General features: G+C 38.9%; 1 protein-coding gene across 6 annotated transcripts in view; it reads left to right on the top strand.

The window, feature by feature from the left end:
• Positions 1-22,120, top strand: part of HS3ST5 (heparan sulfate-glucosamine 3-sulfotransferase 5) — a 292,703-nt gene extending 270,583 nt beyond the window's left edge. For all 6 annotated transcript variants that reach the window (XM_058307304.2, XM_058307310.1, XM_058307309.1 and 3 more), the window contains 2 exons: positions 16,283-16,421; positions 20,405-22,120. In XM_058307304.2, coding sequence (XP_058163287.1) covers positions 16,315-16,421; positions 20,405-21,335 — 1,038 coding nt within the window. In that variant the 5' untranslated portion in view covers positions 16,283-16,314 and the 3' untranslated portion in view covers positions 21,336-22,120. The remainder of the gene's footprint in view (positions 1-16,282; positions 16,422-20,404) is intronic.
• The last annotated feature ends 5,404 nt before the right edge of the window (positions 22,121-27,524 follow it).

Genomic DNA, 27,524 nt, shown 5'->3' with positions numbered 1-27,524 from the left:
ATCTATTCATAGCATCAAGGGCATTTTTATCTACATTCTCTCTTTGACCCCCCACTCCTCAAAAAAGGGACAAAATTTGTAAGATAGGAAATAAGATTTTAAAAGTTGACTTTCCCTCTGATAGTAAATAGTGCAATTGATTTTAAAATAAATATATTCAACCATTATTGGGTATGACAAGTAAAACTAATTTACTATAAAATTGACTTTAACTATACAGGAGAGAGGGAAGAGTTATCCAGTGAATTTTACCTTTTAATTGCATGAACCAAAATCACAGAAACAGTCTATGTGGACTATGTACACTAATTAATCATCTATATAACTGTTGCCTCTCTAACTCACACTTTTTTATATAAACACAAGATTAGAAAAGGAATGATTCTGCTTCTGAACTCAGCAGCATGACAATTTACTAAACTTCAACAACTATTTAATAAAGTGAAAAGAAGCTTTTGAGGGGAAAAAAAATACCCTTCTTATATAAACATTAGTTACATATAACAGTGAGATACTGAGATTAAGAGTAATTGGGGAAGCAGACTTAGCCCAGTGGTTAGGATGTCCATCTACCACATGGGAGGTCCACTGTTCAAACCTCAGGCCTCCTTGACCCATGTGGAGCTGGCCATGCGCAGTGCTGATGCGCGCAGGCAGTGCCCTGCCATGCAGGGGTGTCCCCGCGTGGGGTAGTCCCACGCACAGGGAGTGCGCACCGTAAGGAGAGCCGCCCAGCGCCAAAGAAAGTGCAGCCTGCCCAGGAATGGTGCCGCACACACGGAGAGCTGACTCAACAGGATGATGCAACAAAAAGAAACAGATTCCCATGCCACTGACAACAACAGAAGCAGACAAAGAAGAAGATGCAGCAAATAGACACAGAGAACAGACAACCGGGGCAGGAGGAGGGTGGGGGGGGAACGGGAGAGAAATAAATTAAAAAAAAGAGTAGTTGGGATTCTAGGTCAAAATGAAATTCAGTTCCCATCTCTTTCCTTATATTAGCATCATTCTACTAAATGAGCTCCCTGAACAGAAGCAGAATTAACTGGCTCCTTTTAAGTTTGGTAATTACAGATGCAAAATGAGTATCCTCCTGCAGACAGAGAGTCAGAGGACGGACTCAAACTAACTCAATAATGGTGGCTGTGATAAGAAATGTATGCACGCTATCAAAAGCTGAATGGAGGGAAGAAATGGAGACCCATTTGAAAATTTAGAATTCGCTCAAAGCTGTCTCTTCAAATAACTCCCAGGAGGATAAGCACAGAACAGTAATAAACTCTTCAGTTCCATGTAATTTATAAACTTTCTTCCTTTTCATTTCTGACATTGACCCTTCATGGTTAATGAAGAAACAAAGAGCTAAATGGCTTCCTTAGCCATTTGATAGAGCAATAACGAGCACACTGACTGATACATTTTCTGCTTAATCTCCTAACAAATTGTGTCCATTCTCTTAATCTACACCACATCTCCACATTTGACTTGACACATACAAACACGCCTTTCCATGCCCTTGTTCTTATGCCCCTCTTCATTTGTTTCTTTCTTATTACAGCTATCTTATATGATCCTTATACTAGAAGGAAAGCGAATTCTTTATGACAATTTTCCTCAACTGCCCTTGGTTAATTTTTTTCCAGATGTGATTCCCATGGGCTGCCTGACAGCAGGACAAATTGAAAGCTAATCAGTAGACCCTTCCTCAAATGTCAGTATCTTTTTCAAAGAAATTTCATGTCTTAGAATGAGAGGATTGTTTGTCACAGTAATAGGCAGTATAATGTGGTACAGTCATCTTTAAAGAGGTCAGAACAGTTTAAAACTGGGGGTGAGAAGAAATTAAAAATGGAAATTTACCTCAGGCACTAATTTTTCCCCACTACAGTTGTCTTTACTTTCCCATGCATTAATCTCCCATTTTAAGGGCATTAATTTAGTGCTACTAGGTAGAATCCCTTATAATGAGGGAAATTTAGACCCAGAAAAGACCATTGAACTCATCCCTTTCAAGCCTTTTGTTTCTCAGGTGGAGAAACAGAAGATCAGGGAGGTTAAGTGATTTATCCAAGGTCACAAAGCAGATTTGAGCTTTCTGTTTTATTTTACCTTGAAGGGAAGAGGAGTGGGGGAGGTAAATTTCTGCTCTACGGTAGGAGTAGGTGCCCATTGTCCTTGGGCTGTCTTGTCTGTATATGATATCACCCACCTCACTTCACAGAATTTCTTCCACTAACATATTATTACGAAACTCTCCTCTGCAACCATATGTGTGTAAGTGTCTCACAATGTTAACTTTGTGTAACACACACTCTACCATGGTTACTGTGTCTAGAACTTGAAGGTCTTGTGGGTAGCTACTATCAGTCTTCTAAAGGCAAACACCATTCTTAATACAGGGAAGACCATGGGGCTGAGAAGGAGAAATAAAGGAGAGTGGAAGAAGATAGATGCGAACGGTTGTTTCCTCCATGTGGTAGGTTGAATAGTGTATCCCTGCAAAAGACATGTTCTTAATCCACATTTCTGTAGAGGCTAACTCATAATAAATAGAACCTTTTGAAGATATTATTTTTAGTTCAGGTATGGCCCAATTTAATCGAGGTGGGCTTTAATCCATATTACTGGAGGCCTTATAAAGAGAAGTCAGAGAAAGCCTCAAGAAGGAGCCAAAAGTCAGAAGTAAGAAGAAACCAGAAGAGCAGGCTCAAGGGGAAAGAGAGCTTGCCATGTGATGGGAGGCAGAGATGCTCACCAAGGAACCCCAAGGATTGCAACAAGCCAATACCAGAATGTAACAGACTCTAGGGAGAAAGCATCATCTTGACAACACCTTGATTTTGGACTTTTAGCCAGCAAAACTGTGGACCAATAAATTCTTGTTTAATCCAATCCATTGTGTGGGCAGACTGGCAAACAAAAACCACTACATGATGGAATTAGGATTAAGACAGTGCCTGCCTCTTAAAGCCAAGCAAGTGGAAAAAGAAGGACTCTGTGAAGAGCCACAACCTATACATGAGTCATCTGTGCTTTGAAGTCCAGAAGAACTGACTTCAAGACTGTATACATTATTTGTGGGGCACAGTACAAAATGAAAATGCAGTGATTATGTTTAAAAATTAAGAATGTCCAGGCAGTGAGAGCAGAGCCTTAAACAAAGTGCAGGTCTTCTGAGCACAGAGTGCTATGCGACTGCAGAGGTCACATGTTCACAAAGCTGGACCTGTGTGACCACTCTAGTCACTTTAGTAGTCTAGTCTATACAAACCCAGTGAAGTGATCACTCTGCAGAGGGCTTTTAAGAGAGAGTCTACTGAAAAGAGAGTGGAACCTTTCAAAGAGTGGTCTGATTGGAACTAGCTGGGTAGGAGGCAAGGACTCTCCAATGGGGAGGTGGTTCTTAGCACCAGGAGTTAAGACCCTGTAGTTCAGCAGACTCCCAGTCTAAGAGGATCTGGGATCTGTTTTTGTTTTTGTTTGTGAGAGGGGACTTGTCTTTAAAAATTATTGTGATAATATAGACATAACATAAATTCCCCCATTTTAACCTTTTTTAAGTGTACGTGCCAGCGGTATTAATTATATTCACAATGTTTTACTACCACCACTACCATATATTACTAAGACTTTTTCATTACCCCCAAAAGAAACTCTGTACCATTGAGTAATAACTCCCCATTCCTCCCTAATCCCAGCCCCTGGTAATCTTTAATCTACTTTCTGTCTCTACGAATTTGCTTATTCTAGATAGTTCATTTAAGTGGAACCATACAATATTTGACTTTCTGTGTTTGGTATATTTCACTCAACATAATGCTTTCAAAGTTCATCCATGTTGTAGCGTGTACCAAAACTTCTTTCCTTAGCTGAATAGTAGTCCATTCATCTGCTGATGAACATTTGGGTTGTTTTGCCTTTTGGCTATTGTGAATAATGCTGTGTTCAAGTATCCATTTGAGTCCCTGCTTTCAATTATTTGGGGGTGTACACCTAGAAGTGGGATTGCCAGGTCATAAGGTAGCTCTATGATTTAACCTTTTGAGAAACTGCAAAAGTATTTTCCAATGCAGCAGTACCATTTTACATTCCTACCACATTGTATGAGGGTTGCTATTTCTCCACATTCTTCCTAACACTTGTTATTTTCCATTTTTTGGAAATGGGTTTGAAGTGGAATTTCTTTGTGATTTTGATTTGCATTTCCCTAATGACTAGTGATGTTGAGCATCTTTTCACGTGCATGTTGGCCAACTGTATATCTTCTCTGGAGAAATACTTATTTTAACCCTTTGTCCATTTTTAAATTAGGTCATTTGTCTTCATGTTGTTGAGTTGTAGGGATTCTTTACATTCTGTATATGAAATCCCTATCATGTATGTGATTTGCAACTATTTTCTCCCATATGGTAGGTTGTCTTTTTACTTTCTTGATAAAGTCTTTGATGCACAAGAGTCCAATTTCTCTCATTTTTTTACCGCTTGTGTTTTTAGTGACATATCTAAGAAATCATTGCCAAATCCAAGGTCATAAATATTTTCCCCATATGTTTTCTTCAAAGAGTTTTATGGTTTTGGCTCTTATATTTAGGTCTTTTATCCATCTAGGGTTAAGTTCTGTATATGGTATGAGTTAGGGGTTCATCTTTTCTTACCTAATTCATCTTTTCTAGAACAGATTTCTAGAACAATTCATTGAAAACTATTATTTCTCCATCTAGTGTACTTGGCATCCTTGTTTAAAACCAGTTAGCCATAAATATGTTGCTTTATTTCTGACATAATTCTATTCTCTTGATCTGTATATGTCTACCCTTATGCAAGTAACACATTGTTTGGTCACTGTAGCTTTGTAGTAAGTTTTGAAATTGTAAATTATGAGACTTTCAACTTTGTTCTTCTTTTCAAGATTGTTTTGACTATTTGGGGCGACATATTCCATAGATATTTAAGGATTGTCTTTTTCATTTTTACAAAAAAAAATTGCTGGAATTTTTATATTGTATTGAAATTGTAGATCACTTTGGATTAATTGACATCTTAACAATACTAAGTCTTCCAATCCATCAATATGAGGTGTCTTTCAATTTATTTAGATCTTCTTTAATTTCTTTTGGCAGTGTTCTATTGTTTTTAGTACACAGGTCTTTCACCTGCTTGATTAAATTTATTCCCCGGTATTTTATTCTTAGATACTACTGTAAAATGGAAAAGTTTTTTGTTTTGTTTTGTTTTGTTGTTTTGTTTTTTGTTTTAGATTGTTCATTGTTGATATATAGAAACAACTGATTTTTGTGTGATGATCTTGTACCCTGCAACTTTGCTAAATTTGTTTATTAGCTCTGATAGTTTTCTTGTGGATTCTTTGGGATTTTCTATACATTATTGCTTTAGTTTCCTAGGCTGCTCAAGTAAATATCATGCAAAACCTTGGCTTAAACAATGGGAATTTATTAGCTTGTGGTTTTGAGGCCAGAGATAAAAGTCCAAAGCAAGACATCATCAAAATGATGCTTTCTCTCCAAAGACTGTGGCGTTCTGGAGCTGGTTGTCAGGAATCCTTGGTCCTTGGTTCCTCTGTCACATGGCAATGCATATGGCCGCCTAATATGGCCTCATTCTTCTTTTCAGGGTTCTGTTGACCTTCAACTCCTTGTTTCCTGTGTCTTTCTCTCCCTATATGTCTGACTTTCATTGTGCTTATAGAGGACTATAGTAATAGAATTAAGACCCATCCTGACTGGGTTGGGCTACACCTTAACTGAAGTAACCTCATAAAGTGGTGCTCCTTACATTGGATTCACACCCACAGGAATGGATTAAGTTTAAGAATATGCTTTTTTGGCGGTATATACAGCTCCAAACCACCACAGCCATCTGTGAACAAAGATGGTGCATTAGTCAGGGTTCTCTAGGGAAACAGAATGAAAAAGGGATATCTGTTAATAGTAAGAGATTTATCAGAGTCTCTCACACAGCCGTGGGGATGCACAAGTTCATGTTCTGCAGGCAAGCTGCAACCAGGAGCTCTGATGAAAGTCCAGTGAAGATTCTTGACGAGTTCTGGGAGATGGTGGCTATCCAAAGATGAGCTGGGAAATTCTCTCTCAATGCTGGAATCACTTCCCCTTTTAAGGCAGTCAACCTATTGGGTTAAGCATCACTCATTGCTGATGGCAATCTCCCTGGCTGATGTAATTATAACCAGTTATCTATGATTTACCACTGCAGTAAAGTCAATGGTGACTAAAGTCCATAAATGCCCTTTTATTACAGTTAGCCCATGCTTGCTTGACCAAACAACTGGGCACAATTATCTGGCCAAGTTGACACAAAAGCCTAATCATCACAATGGTTTTATTGTGTCCTTTTAAATTTGGATGACTTTTATTTCTTTCTTACCTAATTACTCTGGCTAGAATGCCCAGTGCTGTGTTGAATAGCAGTGGTGAAAATCGTCATGCTTGTCTTATTCCTCATCTTGGGGTAGGGGGAAATTTTTCAGTCTTTCATCATTGAGCATAATGGTAACTGTGAGTTTTTCATTAGCATTGGCTCTGTATTTAAGGGAAGACACAGTTTTCTTTCACTTATATCAAGAGTTGACCTTGAACAATAGAAGACTCTATGGATATTGAAGCAGGCTATGTGTGTCCTGTTCTCCACATTATTTCTGGTGTCTGGCACAGTGCCTGACACATGGTATATGCTTAGTAAATATTTGTTGATGCCTATGCTGGTTGAGGAGACATAGGCAGTTATTTTAATGCCAGAATTTGTTGGTACCCTTCTGACCCTTAAAGAAAGATCTGAGACTGAGAGAAGAGAGGTCTCTCTGGTAATAAAAAGAGGAAGATTTTGAAGTATGCTAATAATACTGCAAATTAAGAAAATGTTAGCCTGCTTAAGAATGGAGGCTTTTAGCATCAGTTTTTGCATACACACTAATTATAAATTATTTTATATAGATTTGTCAAATACTCATAAGTTTTTCTGAGACATTTAGCTGTACTTTTCTTCCCCTATTGTCATTACTTTTACTTTACTTTTACTTTATCATTCTTTTACTTAGAGAACATAGTTGGTCAGTGGCAGGGTTCAGAGGGAACCTCAAAGCAGGCACAGGAAGCTGCGAATGACATGGACCAAGAAATAGGAAGAAAGGGGAAAGGATCGCAGGGCCCCCAGAAATGAAAAAGGGCCTCAGTAAAAAGGCAGGAGAATGGAAGAGAAGGCTAAAAGCGAAGGGTAGGTGAGAGGTAAGCCCACTGTCCTTTCTTAACTTCCTTTCTCCAATAGCACTTGGCACTACACTGCATAATTGGTGAGTACTCAAGAAAGATCCAATTAATGAATGTGCAAAAGAAAAATTAATAGGGCATAGTCAGTGGTATGCAGGTATATATTTAACAATTAGCTCTTGGCAAGACGGGCACTGTGGAGTGTCTGTTAATTTCTGTTGCATAAATATTTCCTCTGTGGCTGATTTCAAATTGCCAAAGTGTGTTCACTGAAAGTGGAATTAAGAAGAAATGTGAGTACATCTCCACTATCCATTTACAATAGTCTTAAATAGCCTCAAGAGCATAGATAATAGCAAAATGTGGTAAAAATAAATAAATAAGAATAATGCATTTTAATGAGTTTTTAATACTTATTACTTTTATTTTGACTTATTTATACAATTACAAATTTAAATTTAAGGTTCATTTTGTTTGCTCATCAGATGTACAAATTGAAAGTTTAAGAAAAGTTGAATGACTTTCTATTTCTACCAGTAAAATCTATAACATTTTCAATATGCATGATCCTAATAGGGAGGTCAACTGGTTTAATGTAAAAACCCCAAAACTAGTAGTTAAAAACTCCAGATTTAATAGTTCGAGGCTTTGAACCAGTCATTTCACTTCCGTAAGCTTTTGGGACAATAACGCCTTATTATATCACAGGTCTTTGTGGGTATCAGATGCAATCCTCTAAAATGCTAAAATGTTAACACATGCCATTTATTCTCAAATGACTTAGTGAAAATAATGTGTTTATACAGATAGAGAAAAAGAAAGCAAATTGTGGCAAAACATTAACAATTGGTGAATGTAGTAAAGGATATAAGAGTCTTCAAATTTTTCAATATAAAAAAGTCGAAAAATGAGGTAATTTATATACAAGTAGCACTTTGTAAACCTGGGGGGGTTTACAAAGATAAAGTACTATTCTCTAGTTAAAGAGATATGGTATCCCAGATGCCATAGCTATTGAGATATTCAAGGTTCATTCCATCCAATGGATTCTCAGCAAGTATTTACAGTGATACCCTAAGTGCTGGTGATACAATAGTGAACAAGACACAGCCTCTAATCTCAAGGAGCTAACAATCTAGTTGGAGGGATGCATAAATAGACAAGTACAATTTGGTGGGATAAACTCCAATAGAATTAAATAGAGGATGCTGTAGTGACCTATAAGAGGAATGTTCAAGCCAGACCTGCGTGATCTACAGACACTTTCCCAAGGAACATAAGATGAGAACCTAAGAACTAAATGATAGTTATTAAGCCAAGGTGGGGAGGGAGAACCACTGACAGAGGTGGCTAGCGTTTTTTTTAACTAACTGTGTACCACAGAATGTCCTAATTCCTTTATGTACTCATTGAATACCCACAGCAGAGCTGTGGAGCAGGTTATTTATACCTCCATTTTTGAGACTGAAAGTTAGTGATTCAGGTTATGGAAAGCTTATATGGAATGGTCCTGAAGCAAAACTGACCTTTGCCTACTCAGAAGAACTTCAAGTTGTGAGCTAAAGTTTCTATGTGTGGGTGTTGGGGTATTTGTGGAGTTGCAATAAAAAAGAAGAAAGGATCTTTTTAAGCTACGTGCATTATAGGGAACCATTTTTAAAGGGTTTTAAGCCTAAAGGCTGCTTAATCAAATTTCCATTTAGAAAGACAACTCTGGTAGCAGTACGAGATATACATTGAGGTAAGAACAAGACTAATAGTGGCAGGACCAGTTAGGAGCCTATTGCAGTTATTTTAAGACAAAAAAAAAATGGTGCATGAATCAAAGCAGCCACAAATGGCAGTGAAGAGAAATAGGTGGATTCTAACAGTACTTTGGCAATAGAATTTGGAGAATTTAACAGCTGATTGGACATGGTGGGGGGAGCCAAAGATGACAGGTACCAAGGTTTCTGGTGTGGGCAACTGTGGTGGTGAGGGATCAATTCCCTCAGACACTGTGGGGAAGAGATGTGGGGTGCGAGTAAGGGTGTGGTGATAATGAGAAGGCACTAAACAAATCTAATCTAGATCTTATGGCAATCAACACATAAAAATCTGAGCGAGGAGTAGCAGTCAAAGTCAATATTATTTTCATCACCTACTATAAAATCTTTCAAAAGGGAAAGTCAGTTCTTGAACTATGGGGAAAACAAGGGGAATTTCCACAGTTCTAGTCGGTTTTAATTATAAATCATATGATCAATATGAAAAATAATTTGTAAACTATAAAACTACTACCTTTCTAGAAAAATATTACCTTTCATTATTATTGTTATTATTTATTAATATTTTTCCCTCCTATCAGGTTCAAACTACCCAATTGCCCCTGCATAGAAATATTTTTTCCTCTTCTTTTTCACCTCCCCATCCTCGAGTTTCAAAAGCAGGTAATTTGGGTGGAGTTGAGGAATTGTGTCTACTCTTACCAACCAATAATAAAATATTTATTGAATCTCCCAGGTGAGCATCCAAAGCTCTATGAGTAGCATTGTAATCATGAAGCCGTGTTCTTTGGTGTCAGATAATTCTAGATTTAAATCCCCCTTCTCCATTCTCCAGCTACATGCCCTTGGCAAATAATCTGCTCATCTCTCTGCTCCTCCATCTCCATCAGAAAAATAAAATGGATACTCTTTCTCAGGGATGTTGTATTACATGAGACAATAAATGTGAAAGAAGGTAGCAGAGCCTAGTACTAGAGAAATGGAGCTTCCGCTCACTTCATAAGGCTGTCACCCAGGATAAATAAACTAATACTCATGGAGAGTTATGATTTCCTTGGAATATTTCTGCTATATAAATTCAGTCGTTTTTAATGCCTTTGCTGCCATTGTTTCTGTTGTTGTTTTTATGGGTGCTAGGGGCTTGCGGTAACCAGTCTATAAGCCTTTGAGCAGCACGCAAACACATCTTTATTATTATCATTTTTGAATCCCCTCATTTCTTTGTTTCAGCTTGGGAATCATTGCTTTGTTTGCTTTGAGCTGCTTTGAAAAAACAGCCAGATGTCTCTACGATTTGTCATTTCTGGCCACGTACTCTATTATTTAGGTGCTCTGCTTTGTTCAGCTATGATACTGTGTCTGTTAAAGCTTTGGTAGGCTGAAGAAACTATAATTGTCCTGTTCTTGGCATGCAAAATGAAAGACACTGAGATTGAGGGCTTAAATGTCATTGTAGGTCTTTTACCTTTTTTTAATAAAAAGAAATAATAAACCCAGAAGAACATTCTTTTTATATAAATTGCCTATTACCAGTATGACTGCTCTGATGAAATATTATTAAACTATCCATTCAACTGTCATAGCACAAGGAAAGGGACTTTGGGCTTGGAGAAGCCGTTAAACTTCTACTCAATTTAACAGCATTGTCCAGAAAGATTAAGAGGTGGGTGACTTCTCTTTGGCTTGTATTACTGGACCAAGAGCAACAACCCTCAGCTTTTAAGACTTCATCCTGGCAAAGTCTCAAGCATTTCATGATGTTGTTGAAAACCAAAGAGGCATCTTGAAGGTTAAAGTAACCAAGTATCTTCGGTTTTCCCTGAGCAAAGTTTATTCAGCAGCTATCATGATATCGTCACCTAGTCTGAGTCTGGTTGCAAAACAGGAGATTTTACTTCCTGTCTTTTAGAAAACCTCACTGAAAACTGTGTTTTTGGTTTCCCACACTTTCCAAAAACTCCAAAAGAGATTTCAACCCCACAAGATCAGTATTGACTTTTTTCTTTTTTATAATTTTGCCATCTTGCTTTAAACAGAAAATACGGCCTTAGCCTTCTAATGTTTAATATGAGTTTCCATTAAAAGTTATTAATACTTAAAAATGGGCTTATATTTTTCACAATCCAATTATACTATTAATGAGAACTGCGATTATTTATTCTTCTCTTTAAAGTGCATTGCAAGGAATTAACTTCCCCAGCCTCCTGAAGATATTAATAAACCCTCATTTTTTGTAAAGTGCTGACCTGTTCACAAAGTTCTATCCTATAGCATTGTACTTAATGTTCATGCCATAACAATCCTGTGACATGGATATTATTATCTCCATTTCACAGAGCAGGACACCAAAATTCAGAAAGCTGCCGTCACAAATCTGAACCAAAACATGAATCAAAGTCTCTTAACTCATGATCCAGTGATCTTTGTACCTCACCACAGACAACTCACTCATATTAGTTGAAGTCTTAAATTAAAATTCTCATTCTAGACCTGAAGATGCTTTGGACGGTATAATGGGCCATCCCTAACTGTAAGAAGCAGTGTAAGGAGTTAGAGGCCAGACCTGCCAACAAAAAGCTGGAGAAATTAGGTCTCTGAGACATGGATAAGCTACCATGGCAGTAGCAGTTTATCCCATGGAGCAAAACCTCCCTGGCAATAACTGCACATATCACAATGAGAGTCTGTGGGTGGAGTATTAGGGCCTCTGAGACTGGAAAAAGACTCAGTGGCCAGAGAAAACATCATGAACTCATTTTCAGTCAGGTTCAATAACCTAATGTGTACCAGATGACACATGCTTTATAGGAGGAGGCTTGAGTAGGAGGCTTTATTCTTTTTGAAAATAAAATTGTATTGAAGTATATCATTCTTACATGAACATATATAAACAATAAGTGTTCTTAATATAACGTTCTTTGTAATCTAGTAACTTTGATAAAAAATAAAATAAAAAAAACAAGTGTAGAGAAAAAGTTGTGAAGTTACAAAACAAACATGCATATCATCATATAAGACTCCCATATACCCCCCCAGCACCAACACCTTGTATTGTTGTGAAACACATTACAAACTGTGAAAAACATCATCAAAATATTGCTACTAACTATAACCAATATCTCATATTTGGTGTATTTTCCCCCAACCCACCCACTTAGTAATACCCTATATTAGCATTATATATTTGTTAGCAAATATATAATATTATATAAATATATAATACATAAGTTGTTCTCAGATGTGTCCTGTTAACCACAGTCCATCATCCACCACTGGATTCCCTGTGTTATAGAATCCCATGCTTTGTACAATGTAATATTCATTTAAATATTGGATTTCTTTCATGTCCTTGGTCACTTGTTTCTTCTCTCTTCTGCCTGCTAATCTTGAGCAGAGTTCAAATACGAGGTCACTTCATGACCTTATTCACCACCTAAATGTTGCAAATGTCTCCCAAGTTTTATCTCCAAGTGTGGCTATCACCCTTTGATCCCATAACTATCTCTACATGGATCTGACCCCATTCCTGCTCCGTCAAGGAGAAGTATATCAGAATTACTTGTGGTGCTTTTCCCCCCAAACTTCACATCCACCAGGGCTCACCATCCCCAGGGAGATAGGATCTGGGATTCTCGAAGAAGATCTGGGGAAGACATCCCAGTCCAGTGAGGAAGCTGACAAAATCGTAGAGGTGGGAGTGAAAAAGTGTGGGGAGCAGGAAAGACATGAGCCACAGGCACGGAGGACTATGCTGGTGGGTGGTGAGTGGGAAAGAAGCTGACAACCCAAAGCTGGGATCAAAAGGAGGGGCCTGGGCTTTCAAGAGGGAAGAGATGAGATTTGGTCCGGTGAACCACTGAAAACAGATGAGGGGCAAACTAACTTAGAGTAGAAAGATAAATCAGAATTGAACTGGGAGAACATACCCAAATGATTAAGGAATAAAGAGGGCACTGAGTATCTAGACAGGATAAGGCAAGAAGAAATTAAGGAAAAATTGTTTACTGACCTTGGTGACTGAAGAGAAAAAAGAAAATAGGAAATGACTTTAAGTCTTGTGACTTTCTTCTGGTATTATTCACCTCACTGTAAGAATAATGCAGACCTACTGAATAGGAATTTTTTAAGGCAGTGGCAGGTGTGTGTTTTCTAAAGACTTTGGAAGCTCACCATAGAGAACCACTGGCAGAAAACAGACAGATTCTGCACTCAGTACCTCTCAGTTAGCTTCTAGTCTATTTTAGTCAGTCCGTAGGATTTGCTCACTGCTAGGAGATGGTGCTGGTATGCACTGAAGACGACAGTGACTAACACTAATCAAACACTGCCATGGAACAATGAAATGGATGTGAATGAGAGTTCCACAGAGTCTGGGGGAATGACTGTGGATGAGGACATCAGCTGGAGAAGACTTCGTGGAGAAACTAGGACCTCATCTAGAACTGGAAGAATGGATGGGCTGCAGCTAAACACAGACAGATTTAAGACCCCAGGCTGGTGGAAGAGATCAAAGCATTGTGAAGTAGAGTGACATGTGGGAGGGGGCTGCATAACTTGCCCCAGCCTCCCGCTCAGTAGGAGCCAGGCTCCTACGGTAAGCCCACTGGGCAAGCGCATCTCACCTTTTCTTTTCCCATTCCTCCCATTTGGAGCTGGGCCTTCTCAGCCATTAATATCCTTGTCCTCTCACACTACTCCTCTGTGAAGGCACATTAAATTCATTCACACTACGATATAAATGGCACATAATCCTTGCATTAGTCTGGCAGGGTAAAAACCTTTGCTTGATGATTTAACTTGTAGAAAACTTATTTCATTCTGAGAAGAGCAAAATAGAGTGAGAAGGTCAGATATTGTCCCCATTTCATAGATGAGGAAAGAAAGGTCCTCAAGATTACATAGCTACAAGAGGAAGCCTTGTTTGGGGAACTTTAACACAATTTTCTTTCTGCCACTCTCTTCTGCAGCTTGCTAAAGTATTTGAATTTTAGCCCTTTGCTAAAGGTACTTGGCTATGACGATTCGCATATCAACACGAAGATAGGAAATTGATTTCTTCAGACAGGGAAGCCCTGAATAACTACCCTACAGGTTACTGCTTTTGCCTCACATTACCTGCCTGTTGTGTAGTCTAAACAAGTTAGAGAAAATTCTCTGAGCCTCAGTTTACCCGTCTATAAAATGGAAATAACCATTATCTACTTCATAGGGTTTTCTGAGGATTTCTTGAAATGCTTCCTGACACAATGTCCTGGCCACATAGCAGATGTTCAGTAAACCTCATTTTTTTTCCTCTTATGTCACACGAGGCAAACCATGCTAACTCAGAATACTACGCTCACCCCAGTCCCTGCAAACAGAGACTGTCGTTACTTTTGCTTTGTTTTTTTACTTTATCTCTCTCCCCCTCAATCCCTGCATCCAGCCACAGCAGTTTCTTTCACTTTCCAACCAAGCCTTTTCCCTCCTCAGCCCTATTACACATACACATACACATTCAGCCCTCTGTCTGAAGTCCACTTTATCCTCCTCCCGGCCCCCTTCCTCCTTTTCCTCCAGATGTCAGAAAGGGCTGAAGTAGGTTCCTCCTGTTGTGCTTTCTCCCTGCAGGCTGTCCTCTTCCTTTGTACATTATTCCATTTTGTAAGTAGATATAATCATTAATGTCTATCTTCTCCACTACATTCTTGGCTCTGTGGGCAGGAACCACGTCTGTCTAGTTTGCTACTCTCTCCATAGCACCCAGCACAGAGCCTAGCACATAAGGGATGCTCCATAATTATTTGCCAGCTGTGTATTGGATGAATGCTGTTATTATCTCCCTCTCTTGGGCTGTTCTTTTGCAGCCTCCTTATCAAGCCAGGCACTATATTCGATGAGAAAGCATTCCCATGGCATCCACATTCTTGCCCTTTTCCTTAATTTTCTTTCCCCAGCATCATCAAGAATTACATAAATTGGGTTGTGTTCTCTGGTTGTTCCATGAGTCTCTAATTACATTATCATATTTGCAATGGCTAAAACCCTCAGGATCTCTTTTATGGAATCCCCAATAAACCTAGTACAATAGCTGGAAAGACTATCAAAACGCAGTAAATTCTTGATGAATGAATAAATAGATAATCAGCGAACCCTGGTATATCCCTTTTTGCACAGAGGAAACCTTCACAGAGCAAAAAGTTACACTGCAGCATAACAACTTCTAATCATGACTCATTGTTGTAGTTTCACTCTTGCTGGGTTACAACTTTGAGTTTCAAAAAGAAGCAAACATCTTATCTTGAAAGGGAGATTGGTGTTATTTTTAAAAAGAAAGGCCGAATTGGGAGTTTGCATTTTTTTCCCCTCAAATTTAATGAGAGAACTAGGTGAATCTCTGAATTCCTCAGCTGGCCTCATTTCAGGAATAAAAGTGCAACATTTCAAGGTAGTGTTCTTTTGTGATACTCGACGAACCGGTTAGCATAAACATGTTTAAGTTCGTTGAGAGCCAAGAGGGGTCACATAGCAAGGACATCTAGTCTGAGCATGTTTTCAGAATCCAGGACTGGGTAGAGGACATGAAGGGGAACATCAGGTTCCTTTAGAACTACTGTCCTCTAACAGATAACCTCAGTAAGTAGAGAAATAGCCTTTGATCTTGCCCCCTTCCTCCATGCCCATTTAAAAGAAAACAAAACTATGTAAGTCATGTATGTCATCACTATGTCCAAAATGATAAGTTACTGAGCTGGGATTTCAGTTCCTGCATTCACTCTGTTGTGCTGAGACAGAGCTTTCAGTTCACTGGTGCCCTGCTGGGAAACGCCAAGTTGTTCATTTCACCAGTATTCTTTAACTCTGAATGATTTAACAACAAGAGCAGCAGCAGCAGCAGCAAAATATGTGTATACACACACACACGTATTATATATGTATACATTTATATATGCGTACATATATGCTAGTGTCCCTATATATATATGCATTTTAATTTATTTTGACAATTAGTAGATTCTGTTACTGGTAGTTGAGTCTGCCTAGTAGATTCTGTCTAGTTAATGTCTTCCTCCTAGATTTAATATTTGATCTTAGAACATGGACCTGGAAGAGGAAGGTAAGTTTTGTAAAATATCTGTTATGCCATGGAAGTTGTCAAGGTTGGTCTGGGGTCTGTTCTTGGTGTAGCATCATTTAATCCCCTCTACCTCCTCCACTGGTTGGCTCTGTGAGAATCAACAGAATCTATAAGAGCTGACTGCTAAAGAGTCCCTTTTGTGCCCATCTCTCCAGGCTGCAGAAGTCCTGAAGGTTGATGGAGGGCCATGCTATTCAAACAGCAGGCGTGGCTGAGACAGAAGCTCCTGGTGCTGGGAAGCCTTGCCGTTGGGAGTCTCCTATATCTAGTTGCCAGAGTTGGGAGCTTGGATAGGTAGGTGATTAAACACATGCTTATGCCTGTGTGACTTTAAGTGTCTCCTGATTTAAACCTCCATAGGACATAACTTTAGATCCATCCATTTGTTTTCCTCCCTCAAAATTCCCAAGAAACATGCTTTTCTGCAGTATTGATTTTGATTTATTGAGCTTTTAAAAGGAAGAGATCCAACTTGCTCAAACCAAGTTATTTGTCAAGATCCATTTGTATTCTGTGTGCACGGACACTTGTTTTCAGAGGAAGGATAAAGCTGTGTACAGTGAAAATATCATTTACAAGAACTCATTGTGGTCTCTGTGAATCTGGTGTTGACCTCTAGCCAGAGCAAAACAGTGATGATGAATTCATGTATTTTCATTTTGAAATTTATGAGTGGCCAATTAATGTACTACCAGGAAAGTTAAAATTACAAATGAGCCTGTAAAGGAGCTCATCAAGTTTGGAGACCATTACCCTGAAAAGATGGCTGCAGGCTTGGGGAGTTTTAACTATGTTAATTAGCTCTGGTTTTCAGGGGCTGAATGTACCAGACAAGGAGGCTGTTGCTCAGAGTAATTGCCCAGAAAGCAATGGAAATCCATGGAGAGGAAATTACATAGCTAGAGTTTGGCCTCCAGAAGTCCCAGCAGTATCTGTTGACTTCACATTGAATGCCTCTGGACAGGCCTAGGTCCAGTGATTGGCCAAGACAGAGAAGTTAATTCCTGATATGTGAAGCTTCTTTCTTTGCCCTTTAAATTTATAATAAAACTCCCTGCACTGGAAAGATTGAAGTATATTCTCCATGAATTAATTCCCATTTTCCCTGAAAATATAGCTACTTTTTAAAATGAAAATATTCTCCTCCAGTTTTCCTTTTCCTTCCAAAACTTAATCTTTGTATCTCATCACTCAGATATTTCACAATGAATACAGCGGTGATCCTTGCTTTTCTTCAGTCAATGTCATTTTGACTGGTAAAATGAACCCCTTTGATGCTCTTCAGTTCAAAGATTCTTGAGTAATCTTCCCACTTACTAGTTGTTACCAACAGGAAATAGTATAATTGAGAGCTTATGACTGACCTTAAGTAGTTTTCTAAAGGAGCACTTAGGTATTAATGAAAAGCCTGGAAGTTTTACCTTTTCCTATATCCAAAATAGACCTTTTATATCAAATTTATTCCCAGTACCTTTAATTAGCTTCCAGTCATTTGCTTCTTATTGAGTTATTGATCTAACAGTCATTAAAGCACTATTATTTAGTTGATGATCCTTCTCATTTGTATCCCTGTCCCTGATCTCTAATCTGATGCTTTTATAAGGAATTGGATTGCTGGTAGGCTTTCTCAATACCTCTCACTTGTGTTCAAGCAGATTATGTCTGAAATTGGCACATGCTTACTAAGGCCCACCCTTTCGTTACTGAAAACCCCTCTGGGTGGGAAGCTGAGCTCAGTTACTTTTAAGGTCCTTTCCAAAGCTATGATTTTATGCATTTTAGTCTTGGTCCTTAGCCCATAATGTACTCCATGGAAGTGGGAAATAATGTGATATTTCCTCCTAGCTTGAGTTAGGGAGTTCCATTTATGATGCAGCATATGAGCTCCCACGATAGGACGTGGAAAAAGGAAAGAAGCTAAAAAAATAAAAAAAGAAAAGATAATAGCCCTTTCTAGAGATAATGAAATTCCATTCTAGCTCAAACAGGGCAGAAACCCTCTGCATTAGCCACTCTCAACTGGACTTCTGCAAGAGAATTAAGTCCTACAGAAAAAGACTTGAGTAACTATTTCCTCAATTTTTCCCAAGGACGATAATAGCTTCATTCATAGGAGAAAAGTCTTTATTACATTCAATGGAGGCCTGAGAGAATTAGGGCTTAATTCTCAACCAGAACCCAAAACAAGTTGAAAGATGAATTTTTTATATCCCAGTGTCACAATTAAAAACATTTTTGACCATGTATAAGTGTTGATAACTTTGTGTCTACCATTTATAGCCCTAGCATCATAACCCTATAACAAATTCATAAAAACAAAATTTGTTTCTCTAAAATTTTACCTGTTCTTATTTACCCTATTATTATTTTACAGTTTTCTATATTTACAATGAGCATGCATTATTTTTTAAATCTTAAATCATAAAAAGCAAACATGACAAAAAAGTAAATATGTGTTTATATTTTATCTTAAGCATTATGACTGATGGTTGTTTAAACAGTGCAAGCCCTTTCCCTCTAGTTCCAAAAAATAGCCTTGATGTGACCTTGAGGTTGTGTCTTGTCTCCCTTTAATCACAAACATTACAGAAGACAAGAAAGGTCCAGAAGGGTCTCTGGGAAAAAGTAAGCAAAAAGCTCATTACCACAGAGAGGGAAACACAGACTCCAAATTCTTAGGTTAACGGGAAGCTTCTGTTGTAGGAGTTGGTTTAACAGCCATTTTGTAGTGTTATCCCCTTTTACCAAGAAGACTAAGATGACTTCCCCGTCAACTTAGGGAAATAATAATCAATTTTAGTTTAGTTTCAGACCATACCAAAAAGGAAAATCAGTTTCCTAACTGATAATGTATAAAGGCCACGCCAAATTCAAGTCACTCCCATCTAGTGTCATTGTGACTATTACCTCATCTGCCAGAGAAAAGTGTAGGTGGTTATTCATTATCTAGAGGAATACCGAAGTGGAAATTCTCCTTCCTTCAGGCTCGATTTCAATGGGCTTAGCAATGAGGATCTGAGGTTTCTGGCCCTCTCAGGTCTTGCTGATTTCTGGTCCCTGGAGTGGTAGGTAATATATACAGTACTTGCTGACAGCAACTGAGGTTGTTCCTACTTTCGACAAAGTGAAAACATTATCCTGATCACTTTAGTTGGAAAGAGAAAGAGAGGCAGAAGAAATATCATACCCTTCAGCTGTCCCAAAACCAAGGGCAGAAATTCTCATAAAGAAAAGCACAGCAATACCAAGATTGGAACTCTGCGGGTTGATAATGCAAATAGCCAAGGACCAAGACTGGTGTTGATGTGGGCTATGGGTGGAAGGCTCTTTGTCTCTTCAGAGATAACTAAGTTGTTTGACTTGTGGGTGTGGAACTGTAAGAGGCTGCAGTCCTGCCCTTAGGGACAGTGGAAGCTGGCTCAAGTCCCAGGAAATGTTTAACAATGCAAGGACTATAAACTTTAAGTATTTAGGGGAAATGCAAAAAGTAAATATGCTAAAAGCTTATCTAGAATATCTGGAGTCCATGCTAAAAGCTTACCTAAGATGTGGAAGAGATATATGCTAATTGAAGCCTATTGAGAACTGAAACAAAGGGACCATTTGGCCTTTCCTCTCTGTATAAAAGACGTTTGAAAATCTTGTTCGGGGCTCGGGATTCAAACAGAAGTTCCCGAGTCCAGCCGGCCGTCAATAAACCATTTTTCCTTCTCAAAATCATTCCTGAGTCCTGGCCTCTCTATACTCAAATAATTGAACTTCTCTTAAATTCTACAACAGTGTCTCTTCTCTGAAAGTATCACAAAGGTATTTAAGAGCCATATGTATGCTGCTGAGCTGCAAGAATGTGATACCACAGGAAACACAGAGGCCATGGCCTCCTTTGCTGCCCTTCAGCCTTCCAGCTAATGGTAGCAATCTTCTGCCTGTCCTGTTTTCTAATGATGTTAACTGTTGAACTGTTAAAAAGCAATTAGTATGGCTGGTGTCACTTGTCTATCCTGTACTGGGAACATAAGTACATGCAGTAGTCAATTAAGTGCTTGGTGAATAAAAATGTGAAGGAGCACTAAATAAAAAACCCCATCAATTACATGTGCTTCATTTAATACAGAGTTGCTTAAAATAAAATTTCCCAAACATATGTTCATTATGGATTATAGCAGGCTGGGAAACCAGTGATTTTATTTATGCATTTAAAATCTTACTCTGGGGAACCAGAAACATGAGAAATTAGTTGCAATGAGCTTCTTTATGTATCTCTCTGTTCCTTGCAGGCTACAACCCATTTGCCCCATTGAAGGCCGATTCGGAGCCCGCAGTCAGGCTGAATTCCCACTCCGCGCCCTGCAGTTTAAGCGTGGCCTGCTACACGAGTTCCGGAAGGGCAACGCTTCCAAGGAGCAGGTCCGCCTGAATGACCTGGTCCAGCAGCTCCCCAAGGCCATTATCATTGGGGTAAGGAAAGGAGGCACGAGGGCCCTGCTTGAGATGCTGAATCTCCACCCAGCAGTGGTCAAAGCCTCTCAAGAAATCCACTTCTTTGACAATGATGAGAATTATGCCAAGGGCATTGAATGGTATAGGAAAAAGATGCCTTTTTCCTACCCTCAGCAAATCACGATTGAGAAAAGCCCAGCATATTTTATCACCGAGGAGGTTCCTGAAAGGATTTACAAAATGAACTCATCCATCAAGTTGTTGATCATTGTTAGGGAGCCAACCACAAGAGCTATTTCTGATTATACTCAGGTGCTAGAGGGAAAGGAGAGAAAGAATAAAACTTATTACAAGTTTGAGAAGCTGGCAATAGACCCTAATACCTGCGAAGTAAACACAAAGTACAAGGCAGTAAGGACCAGCATCTATACCAAACATCTGGAAAGGTGGTTGAAGTACTTTCCAATTGAGCAATTTCACATCGTCGATGGAGATCGCCTCATCACAGAACCTCTGCCAGAACTGCAGCTCGTGGAAAAGTTCCTAAATCTTCCTCCAAGGATAAGTCAATACAATTTATATTTCAATGCTACCAGAGGGTTTTACTGCTTGCGATTTAACATTATCTTTAATAAGTGCCTGGCAGGCAGCAAGGGGCGCATTCATCCAGAGGTGGACCCCTCTGTCATTACCAAATTGCGCAAATTCTTTCATCCTTTTAATCAAAAATTTTACCAGATCACTGGAAGGACATTGAACTGGCCCTAAAATATGTCATACAACACTATGTGTTGTGCCTGGAGACGCACAACGTCTCCTTCTCGATTAAAATATGCACTTTCCCTAGACACAATCCAAGTCAATATTCCATGTATACTTGTACATATGCAATGTGTGACCAAATATAAGATTAGTTCTTTTTCTACTGAAAATTTACGGAAAAATTGCTCTCTGCATAGTTGCATCTTTTAAGCTATTTACAAAAGAAGAGGTGGTGGTATTGTGGGAAAGTGACTTCAGCTATTGTCAAAGAGTTAGTCTTCCTTTGACTCAGAATTTGTTACCCGCCATTTTCATAGATTTAAGCCAAAAGATTAATGTGTGAAAATGTACCAATGGCTGTGAAGCTTCAGGAAGTAAAGGATTCATTTATGCATTTTTTCTAAGGGATAGCTGGCACTTTAATTCAGATGCTGAATTGGTGCCATGAAAACAGAAAATACTGTTTTCTCATTATTTAAAAGAATGTCTTATCTCATAAAATTAACATTGTTCCAAAGTTCCTGTGGTGAGTTTGCACTATTGTTTTCTTGTATGGACCATGGTGTCACTTGTAGCATGTCAATCGCACATTGGAAAGTCAAGTCCTTTTACTTCCATGTTCCATGTCAACGAAGAGAAATGTCATGTACATAATGTATGATATTGTAAATACTGGTTTCACACTAAGTAATTCTATTTTGTAAACTAAATATGGCTATTTAATTTATTGTGAAAATTAAATTTATTGTGGTATTTAAAAATGGAATGGATTAAAATTACTCTATGTGCAACTTTTTTTTACTCAATTTGTTTTACATGCCCCCTGCTGGCTCTCAAAATCAAAGCTGTTTATGTGCATCTAAGAGCACTTGGAAATAGGTGCTTCTCTACTGGATTTCTGTACCCTTGAGGAAATGTATTTACAAAGTGAGGTTGGATATATTCAAAAGAAAATCTCAACCATCTGGAAATCTTTGTGTAACAGCCACCTCAAAGAACACTAGAACTTTTCTGCTACAATTTTGTGACAGTTAACTTACTGTCACTTACCACTCTGCCAGGAGAAAAACTAGGAGTATACTTGAACAAAATCAAGGCATAGAAGAATGAGTTTTATTTCAACCTCTAATCAGAGTCAGACCAGTAGGGAGATAAAGTAAAATAAGATTGTGTAGCCTCTGCACAGCTAATGCTTCAAAAAATAAATACAAGCTTTGAGAACTCCCTCTCTTAGATGATAATATATCACCTCTGCTCAGAAATGATCAAACTGCATGCAGTGTTTTGTTACTGACATAAACATATGGTTCATATTTCCATCCAGAAAAATTAATTCTAAATTGGGTGCCTTGCTGACATCAGACACACTATGAAAGTTAAATATAATTTGAAAAAACAAGGAAAGAGAGATAAACAAAAAGAAGGTGGATTTTTCACAATCAGTTTCTTACCCAACAGAAGATATTGGAGGGAATTCCTAGAGAAATCAGTAAATTAAAATGGATTCCCCTTTGATTGTAATAAGTGTTGATTTTCTCCATGAGCTGTTTATCCTGTCCAGTGATTTGATGGTGAGCTTTTCTGAATAAACAGCCCTTTCCCCTCTGGAGTCAGCATATATCGCTTTGCAGGCCATGGCCTTGGTAATCATCTATGCTGTTTCAATTAGCAGTGATGTTCTCTCAGCATGAAACAGGACACATGCTGGTAGCCCAGCTTCTCCCACGCTCTGATGACTCTGGAGTGAGTGTCTCAGTTCTAACTGTTAGTCTCTCTTCCCTTGAGCCTAGAAGGAATCTGGTGCCAGATTTCCGTGTGCCTTGACTCCCAGTTAGCCATCAGAAGACACTCTCTGAATACCCCATTCAAGGACATAATCCCAACGGTTTCCTTTATTTTATTATAACTATAACTAGAGCACTATACAGCAATACAGTTTTATACCAGCGACTATGAAACTATGCCCCACTGGATCAATGATGTTTCAAAAAATTCGGTCTAAGTATTCCACAACTAAAGTTGAAAAATGGCAATCGTTCCTCAGACTCATAGAGAAATAAAACAATACGTTAATGAATAGAAATTTCTCAGTGATAAACTTTTATATTACAATTTTTTCTTCAGCTTTTGCTACTGCTACCAATTATATGCATATCAGAGTTTCTTCTAAGACTCTATCCAGCTTAGCCTGACTTTTTTTTTTTCTTTTTTTTTTTGAGGAACTGGGGACCGGGAATTCAACCTGGGACCTCCTATGTTGGAAGCTGGCACTCAACCAATGAACCATATTGGCTTCCCTGAGTTAGTTTTCTCATTTGGTTTGTTTGTTGTTTTTGTTTTTTCAGGGGGCAACAGGATCCAAACCCAGGAACCTCCCGTGTGGGAGGCAGGTGCTCAACTGCTTGAGGCTCATCCACTTCACAATTTGCTATTTTAGTTCATTAAGTCCGTAATTCATCATATTCAGGAAAAATCACTGTTAGTTTCCATTTGTCCCATTTCCTAAACAAAACCTTGGTTTAAACCTTGGAGCCTCCCTTACAGAAAGCCAAAGCAGGAGGCCTGGCCTGGGAGGATGCCTTTGGGTGGCAGGTTGCATCTCCCTGTTCACTGAGCTAGGCCAAAAGAAATAAAAATACTATATCTTAATAGATTAGCATACCTCCACTGGAGATTTTAAACCTTGTATAGAAAAATGTTCCCTGTTGCTATCAAACAGGCAGACGACCTCTAGAGAAATCTTTGGCTCATTACAGTAACTCCACTAAGGCTCTTTTAAATAAACTACTCCATTTACATCATGAGAACTTTGCATTCCTTCCAGAGGCTTGATGGCACCATATGGCCTTATGAAGCAGTTCTAGCTGCAAAGAGAAAAACTGCTTAAGCAATGGTGAAGTTTCTGCTGGACCATAAAGCTGAAACCACACTATTATAAAGGCCAGGGAATGCTAATTCTAATTATTAAAAAAAGGAACTACTTTCCCAAGGAAAGGAGAGAGACTGAGAAAAAGAGAAAGAAAGGAAAGAAAAAAAAAAAGAGACATACAAATCTATAGATTGACATTCCCAAATTCCAAATCCATCACCTATACACCCGAAAACACCTCACATAAATACTCACTTTATTAAGGTGCTAATTTTCCTCCTGATTGCAGAGTACGGTAGGAAAAGTCTAAGGCATTTGGATCCTTATCTAATGTAGGGTAAAGCAAAAGCTTACAGACCTTCATAATCACATCTGATCTTAGACTTGACACCTTTTCTGTTGATGGGCCAGAGAGAACTCATCAGGTTGATGGAGCCTTGCGGGAGGGCTGCCTAGGGACGACCCCTGGCAGGAGGACCCTTCGGGAGGACAAGCTCAATGACCCAGGGAAGCATTACCTGGGACGCTCTGAAGATGCACTGCTGCTAAGGGAACTGGGAGCCAAGGAGAAGTACAGGCCAGACTCCAGGCTTGCTAATGAGCATGGGTTTTGTCCAATTAGCACTTTGCTAAATCTGGTTGTCGTCATAAGCCTAATTTGAGAATTTTCCTGGGATGGAGAATTTCAAATGATTCATAAATAGCACTTTCCTGCTGAAGTCCTTTGTACTCCTTTTGCACACTCAGCAGCCATTTCCCACTTAGAAGAGTAGTCTACACTCTAAGCAAAAAAGAAAACTTTGCTTGAAACAATTCCTCCTAAAAATGACTAAATACGGCAAAATCTAAGCAATGCGAGCTAACAAGGTGAAAATATAGACTCATATATTATTGCAATTATTTCCAAGAAAAGTACTAAACCATACTAACAATATATTTAAAAATAAATATCTGTTTGTGCCTTCTTTGCTATAATAAAAAAAAGCCTCTTAACTGCTTGTTGTTTTTTTCCAAATTAGCATTATTGAAGTATTTCAAAACAGTCCTCTAAAAAAAGGTTACTCAGGCCACCTAGCATCTGTTGATCAATTTTGATAGCAAACCCTTCTTTTATTGTTAAGGCAAGGATAAAATTTAGGAATAATTGGGATAATTTGGTAAGATTCTAATTAACGGTGCCTTCCTACACGTCTTCCAAAAACAATTCTTTCACATTTTCAGCTTTTAAAGATTTCTTTCCAATGACACTTCATTGTAAATTTTAGGAATAAGAGTGCAATTTTATAATGATTAGAAATGGATTGAGGAGTTAGAAAAGGTTGAATTGAACAGACAGCAAGATGCATTTCCCACAAAAAGTGCTCAATTGGTATTCCAAGTGTCTGTTATTTAAAGGCAGCTTGGTTGCAAAGCAATGCCCTTTCGGTCATATTAAGTAGGTAGCAGCATGCTTGGTGGCTTATCAGACTAATTCCATCGCTGCCAAATTTGTGAGCCATATCAGTCTACGAGGTCTGGAGGAACTGTTGGTGAAAGGATTTTATTGTTTCCAAACATATATGTTATCTCCCTGCAAAAATAGTCCACCAAGGAGGTGAGTTGCTCCTGCTAGATTTATAGCATCATTTCAAAGAGCTAGCTCATCTCACAGATTTCTAAATGATCACACCTCTTTGCATTTCCTCCTTCTAGACTAGTACCAGAGAACAGTCTTTAAGGCCAACTGCAAAACAGCCTGTTTCTTTGGGAAGGCCACACTGAAACTCAACTAAAGCTGTGGAGATAGACAAATTGCTGTGTGTCAGGTAATCTAACACTAGGTCCTGGAACTAAATGTAATGCAAACTCTTCTAAGGTGAGACTTGCTGTCAACACTGGATGACAATATCACCACACCAAGCAGAATTAGTGACGTGAGAGGTATGAGTTAAAGTTCAGAGGCCAGAGGAGGGAACAACTAAGTCAAACTGTGGAGTCTAGAAGACTTCAAGGAGTGATGCTTGAACTAAGCAAAATATAATCATTGTATCTCACCAAGCAGACCAGCACGTTGAAGGAAACATCAACGCAAAAGCATGAGACATGAAAGAGACTAGCAAATCCAGTGTAGCTGAAGAGTAGGTCATGTATAGGAGAAGGCAGAAGTAAGAATGGAGCTACTAGAGCTCCTTAGGCTCTGAGTGAGTCTTACCTGGTTGGCATACCCTATCTCTAAGGATGAGGAGCCCTGCTTGGCACCCAAGCCAGGCCTGCCTCCTTGGGTCTACACCCAGCTGACCCTCAGAAGCTCAAGAATGGCAAGGAGGAAAATATCAAATAATTGGTGCCCTATAGAATCATGGTTTTTCTGTAGCACTCTTCTTTCCTCTTCTCTTTGGTTCCCTCACTTCTTCCTCTCTTCACGGCAAGTAACTTTGCTGCAGCTGATGTTCCCCTCTACATACGGCTCATTTTTTCCCCCAGGATTGAAGAAAGGTATCTTTTCAAAGCCAAATCTTTGGTGATGCTGGCCATCTAGAAGTCATACTGTCCCTTTGCCACTGAGCTTCTCACTGTCTCCATCCATCCTGGGACTATACTGGGAGACATGGGAATGAAAAGGAAATTGAATAGAACATTTACCTGTGTGATACAGATGGGTCTTCTGAAATGTGTGGGAAATACATGTGTTTTGTTGCAAACAAAGCAGATATAGGCTAAATGGGTGAAATGACGCAAGTCAAACTGTCCTTTTAGTTTGAGCTTCCAGTTCAATAAAATAGGGGAATTGGAACAGAAGATGTTTAGGATATTTCAATCTGGGATTGTGTCATTCCATGGAAGTAATTATTGGAACATTCCTTATGACAATGAAAGTCCAGAGAATTGGGGGCATGAAGGTGGAGGAAGAAGGACAGGTCATGCTCAGTGTGCTCTCCTGTTCTTGTGCATAGGGTCCCCCCATATGTCTATGATTTAACCCTCTAAGGGATATTCTTCATCATCTTTCCTTCACAAATGAACTTTCCTCCCAGTCAACCCAATTTTCAACTTGGCTTCCATTACACTTGTCTCTTTCTGTATCAATTAACTTTTGCTGAATAACAATCCACCCCAAAAAAATTTTATTTAGTTCATGATTCTTTTGGTCAGCTAGGCAGGTCTTCTAGTCTGACCCAGCTTGATTCCTCTCTGTTGGCCTTTCTCATTCACTGTGGTCCCTGGAAGGCCAGTTTGTGATTGTGTCATCTATGGGAGCCTCACATGTCTAGTGGTGGGTGCTACCTGTCAGTGCTGACCGTTGGCTGTTGTGACAGAGATGGCTGGTCCATTGGTGTCTCATCATT

Source organism: Dasypus novemcinctus, chromosome 11, assembly GCF_030445035.2.
Source record: "Dasypus novemcinctus isolate mDasNov1 chromosome 11, mDasNov1.1.hap2, whole genome shotgun sequence".
NCBI lineage: Eukaryota > Metazoa > Chordata > Mammalia > Cingulata > Dasypodidae > Dasypus > Dasypus novemcinctus.
Note: the sequence above shows the minus strand (reverse complement) of the source record. Positions and strands in the feature narration are given on the sequence as shown.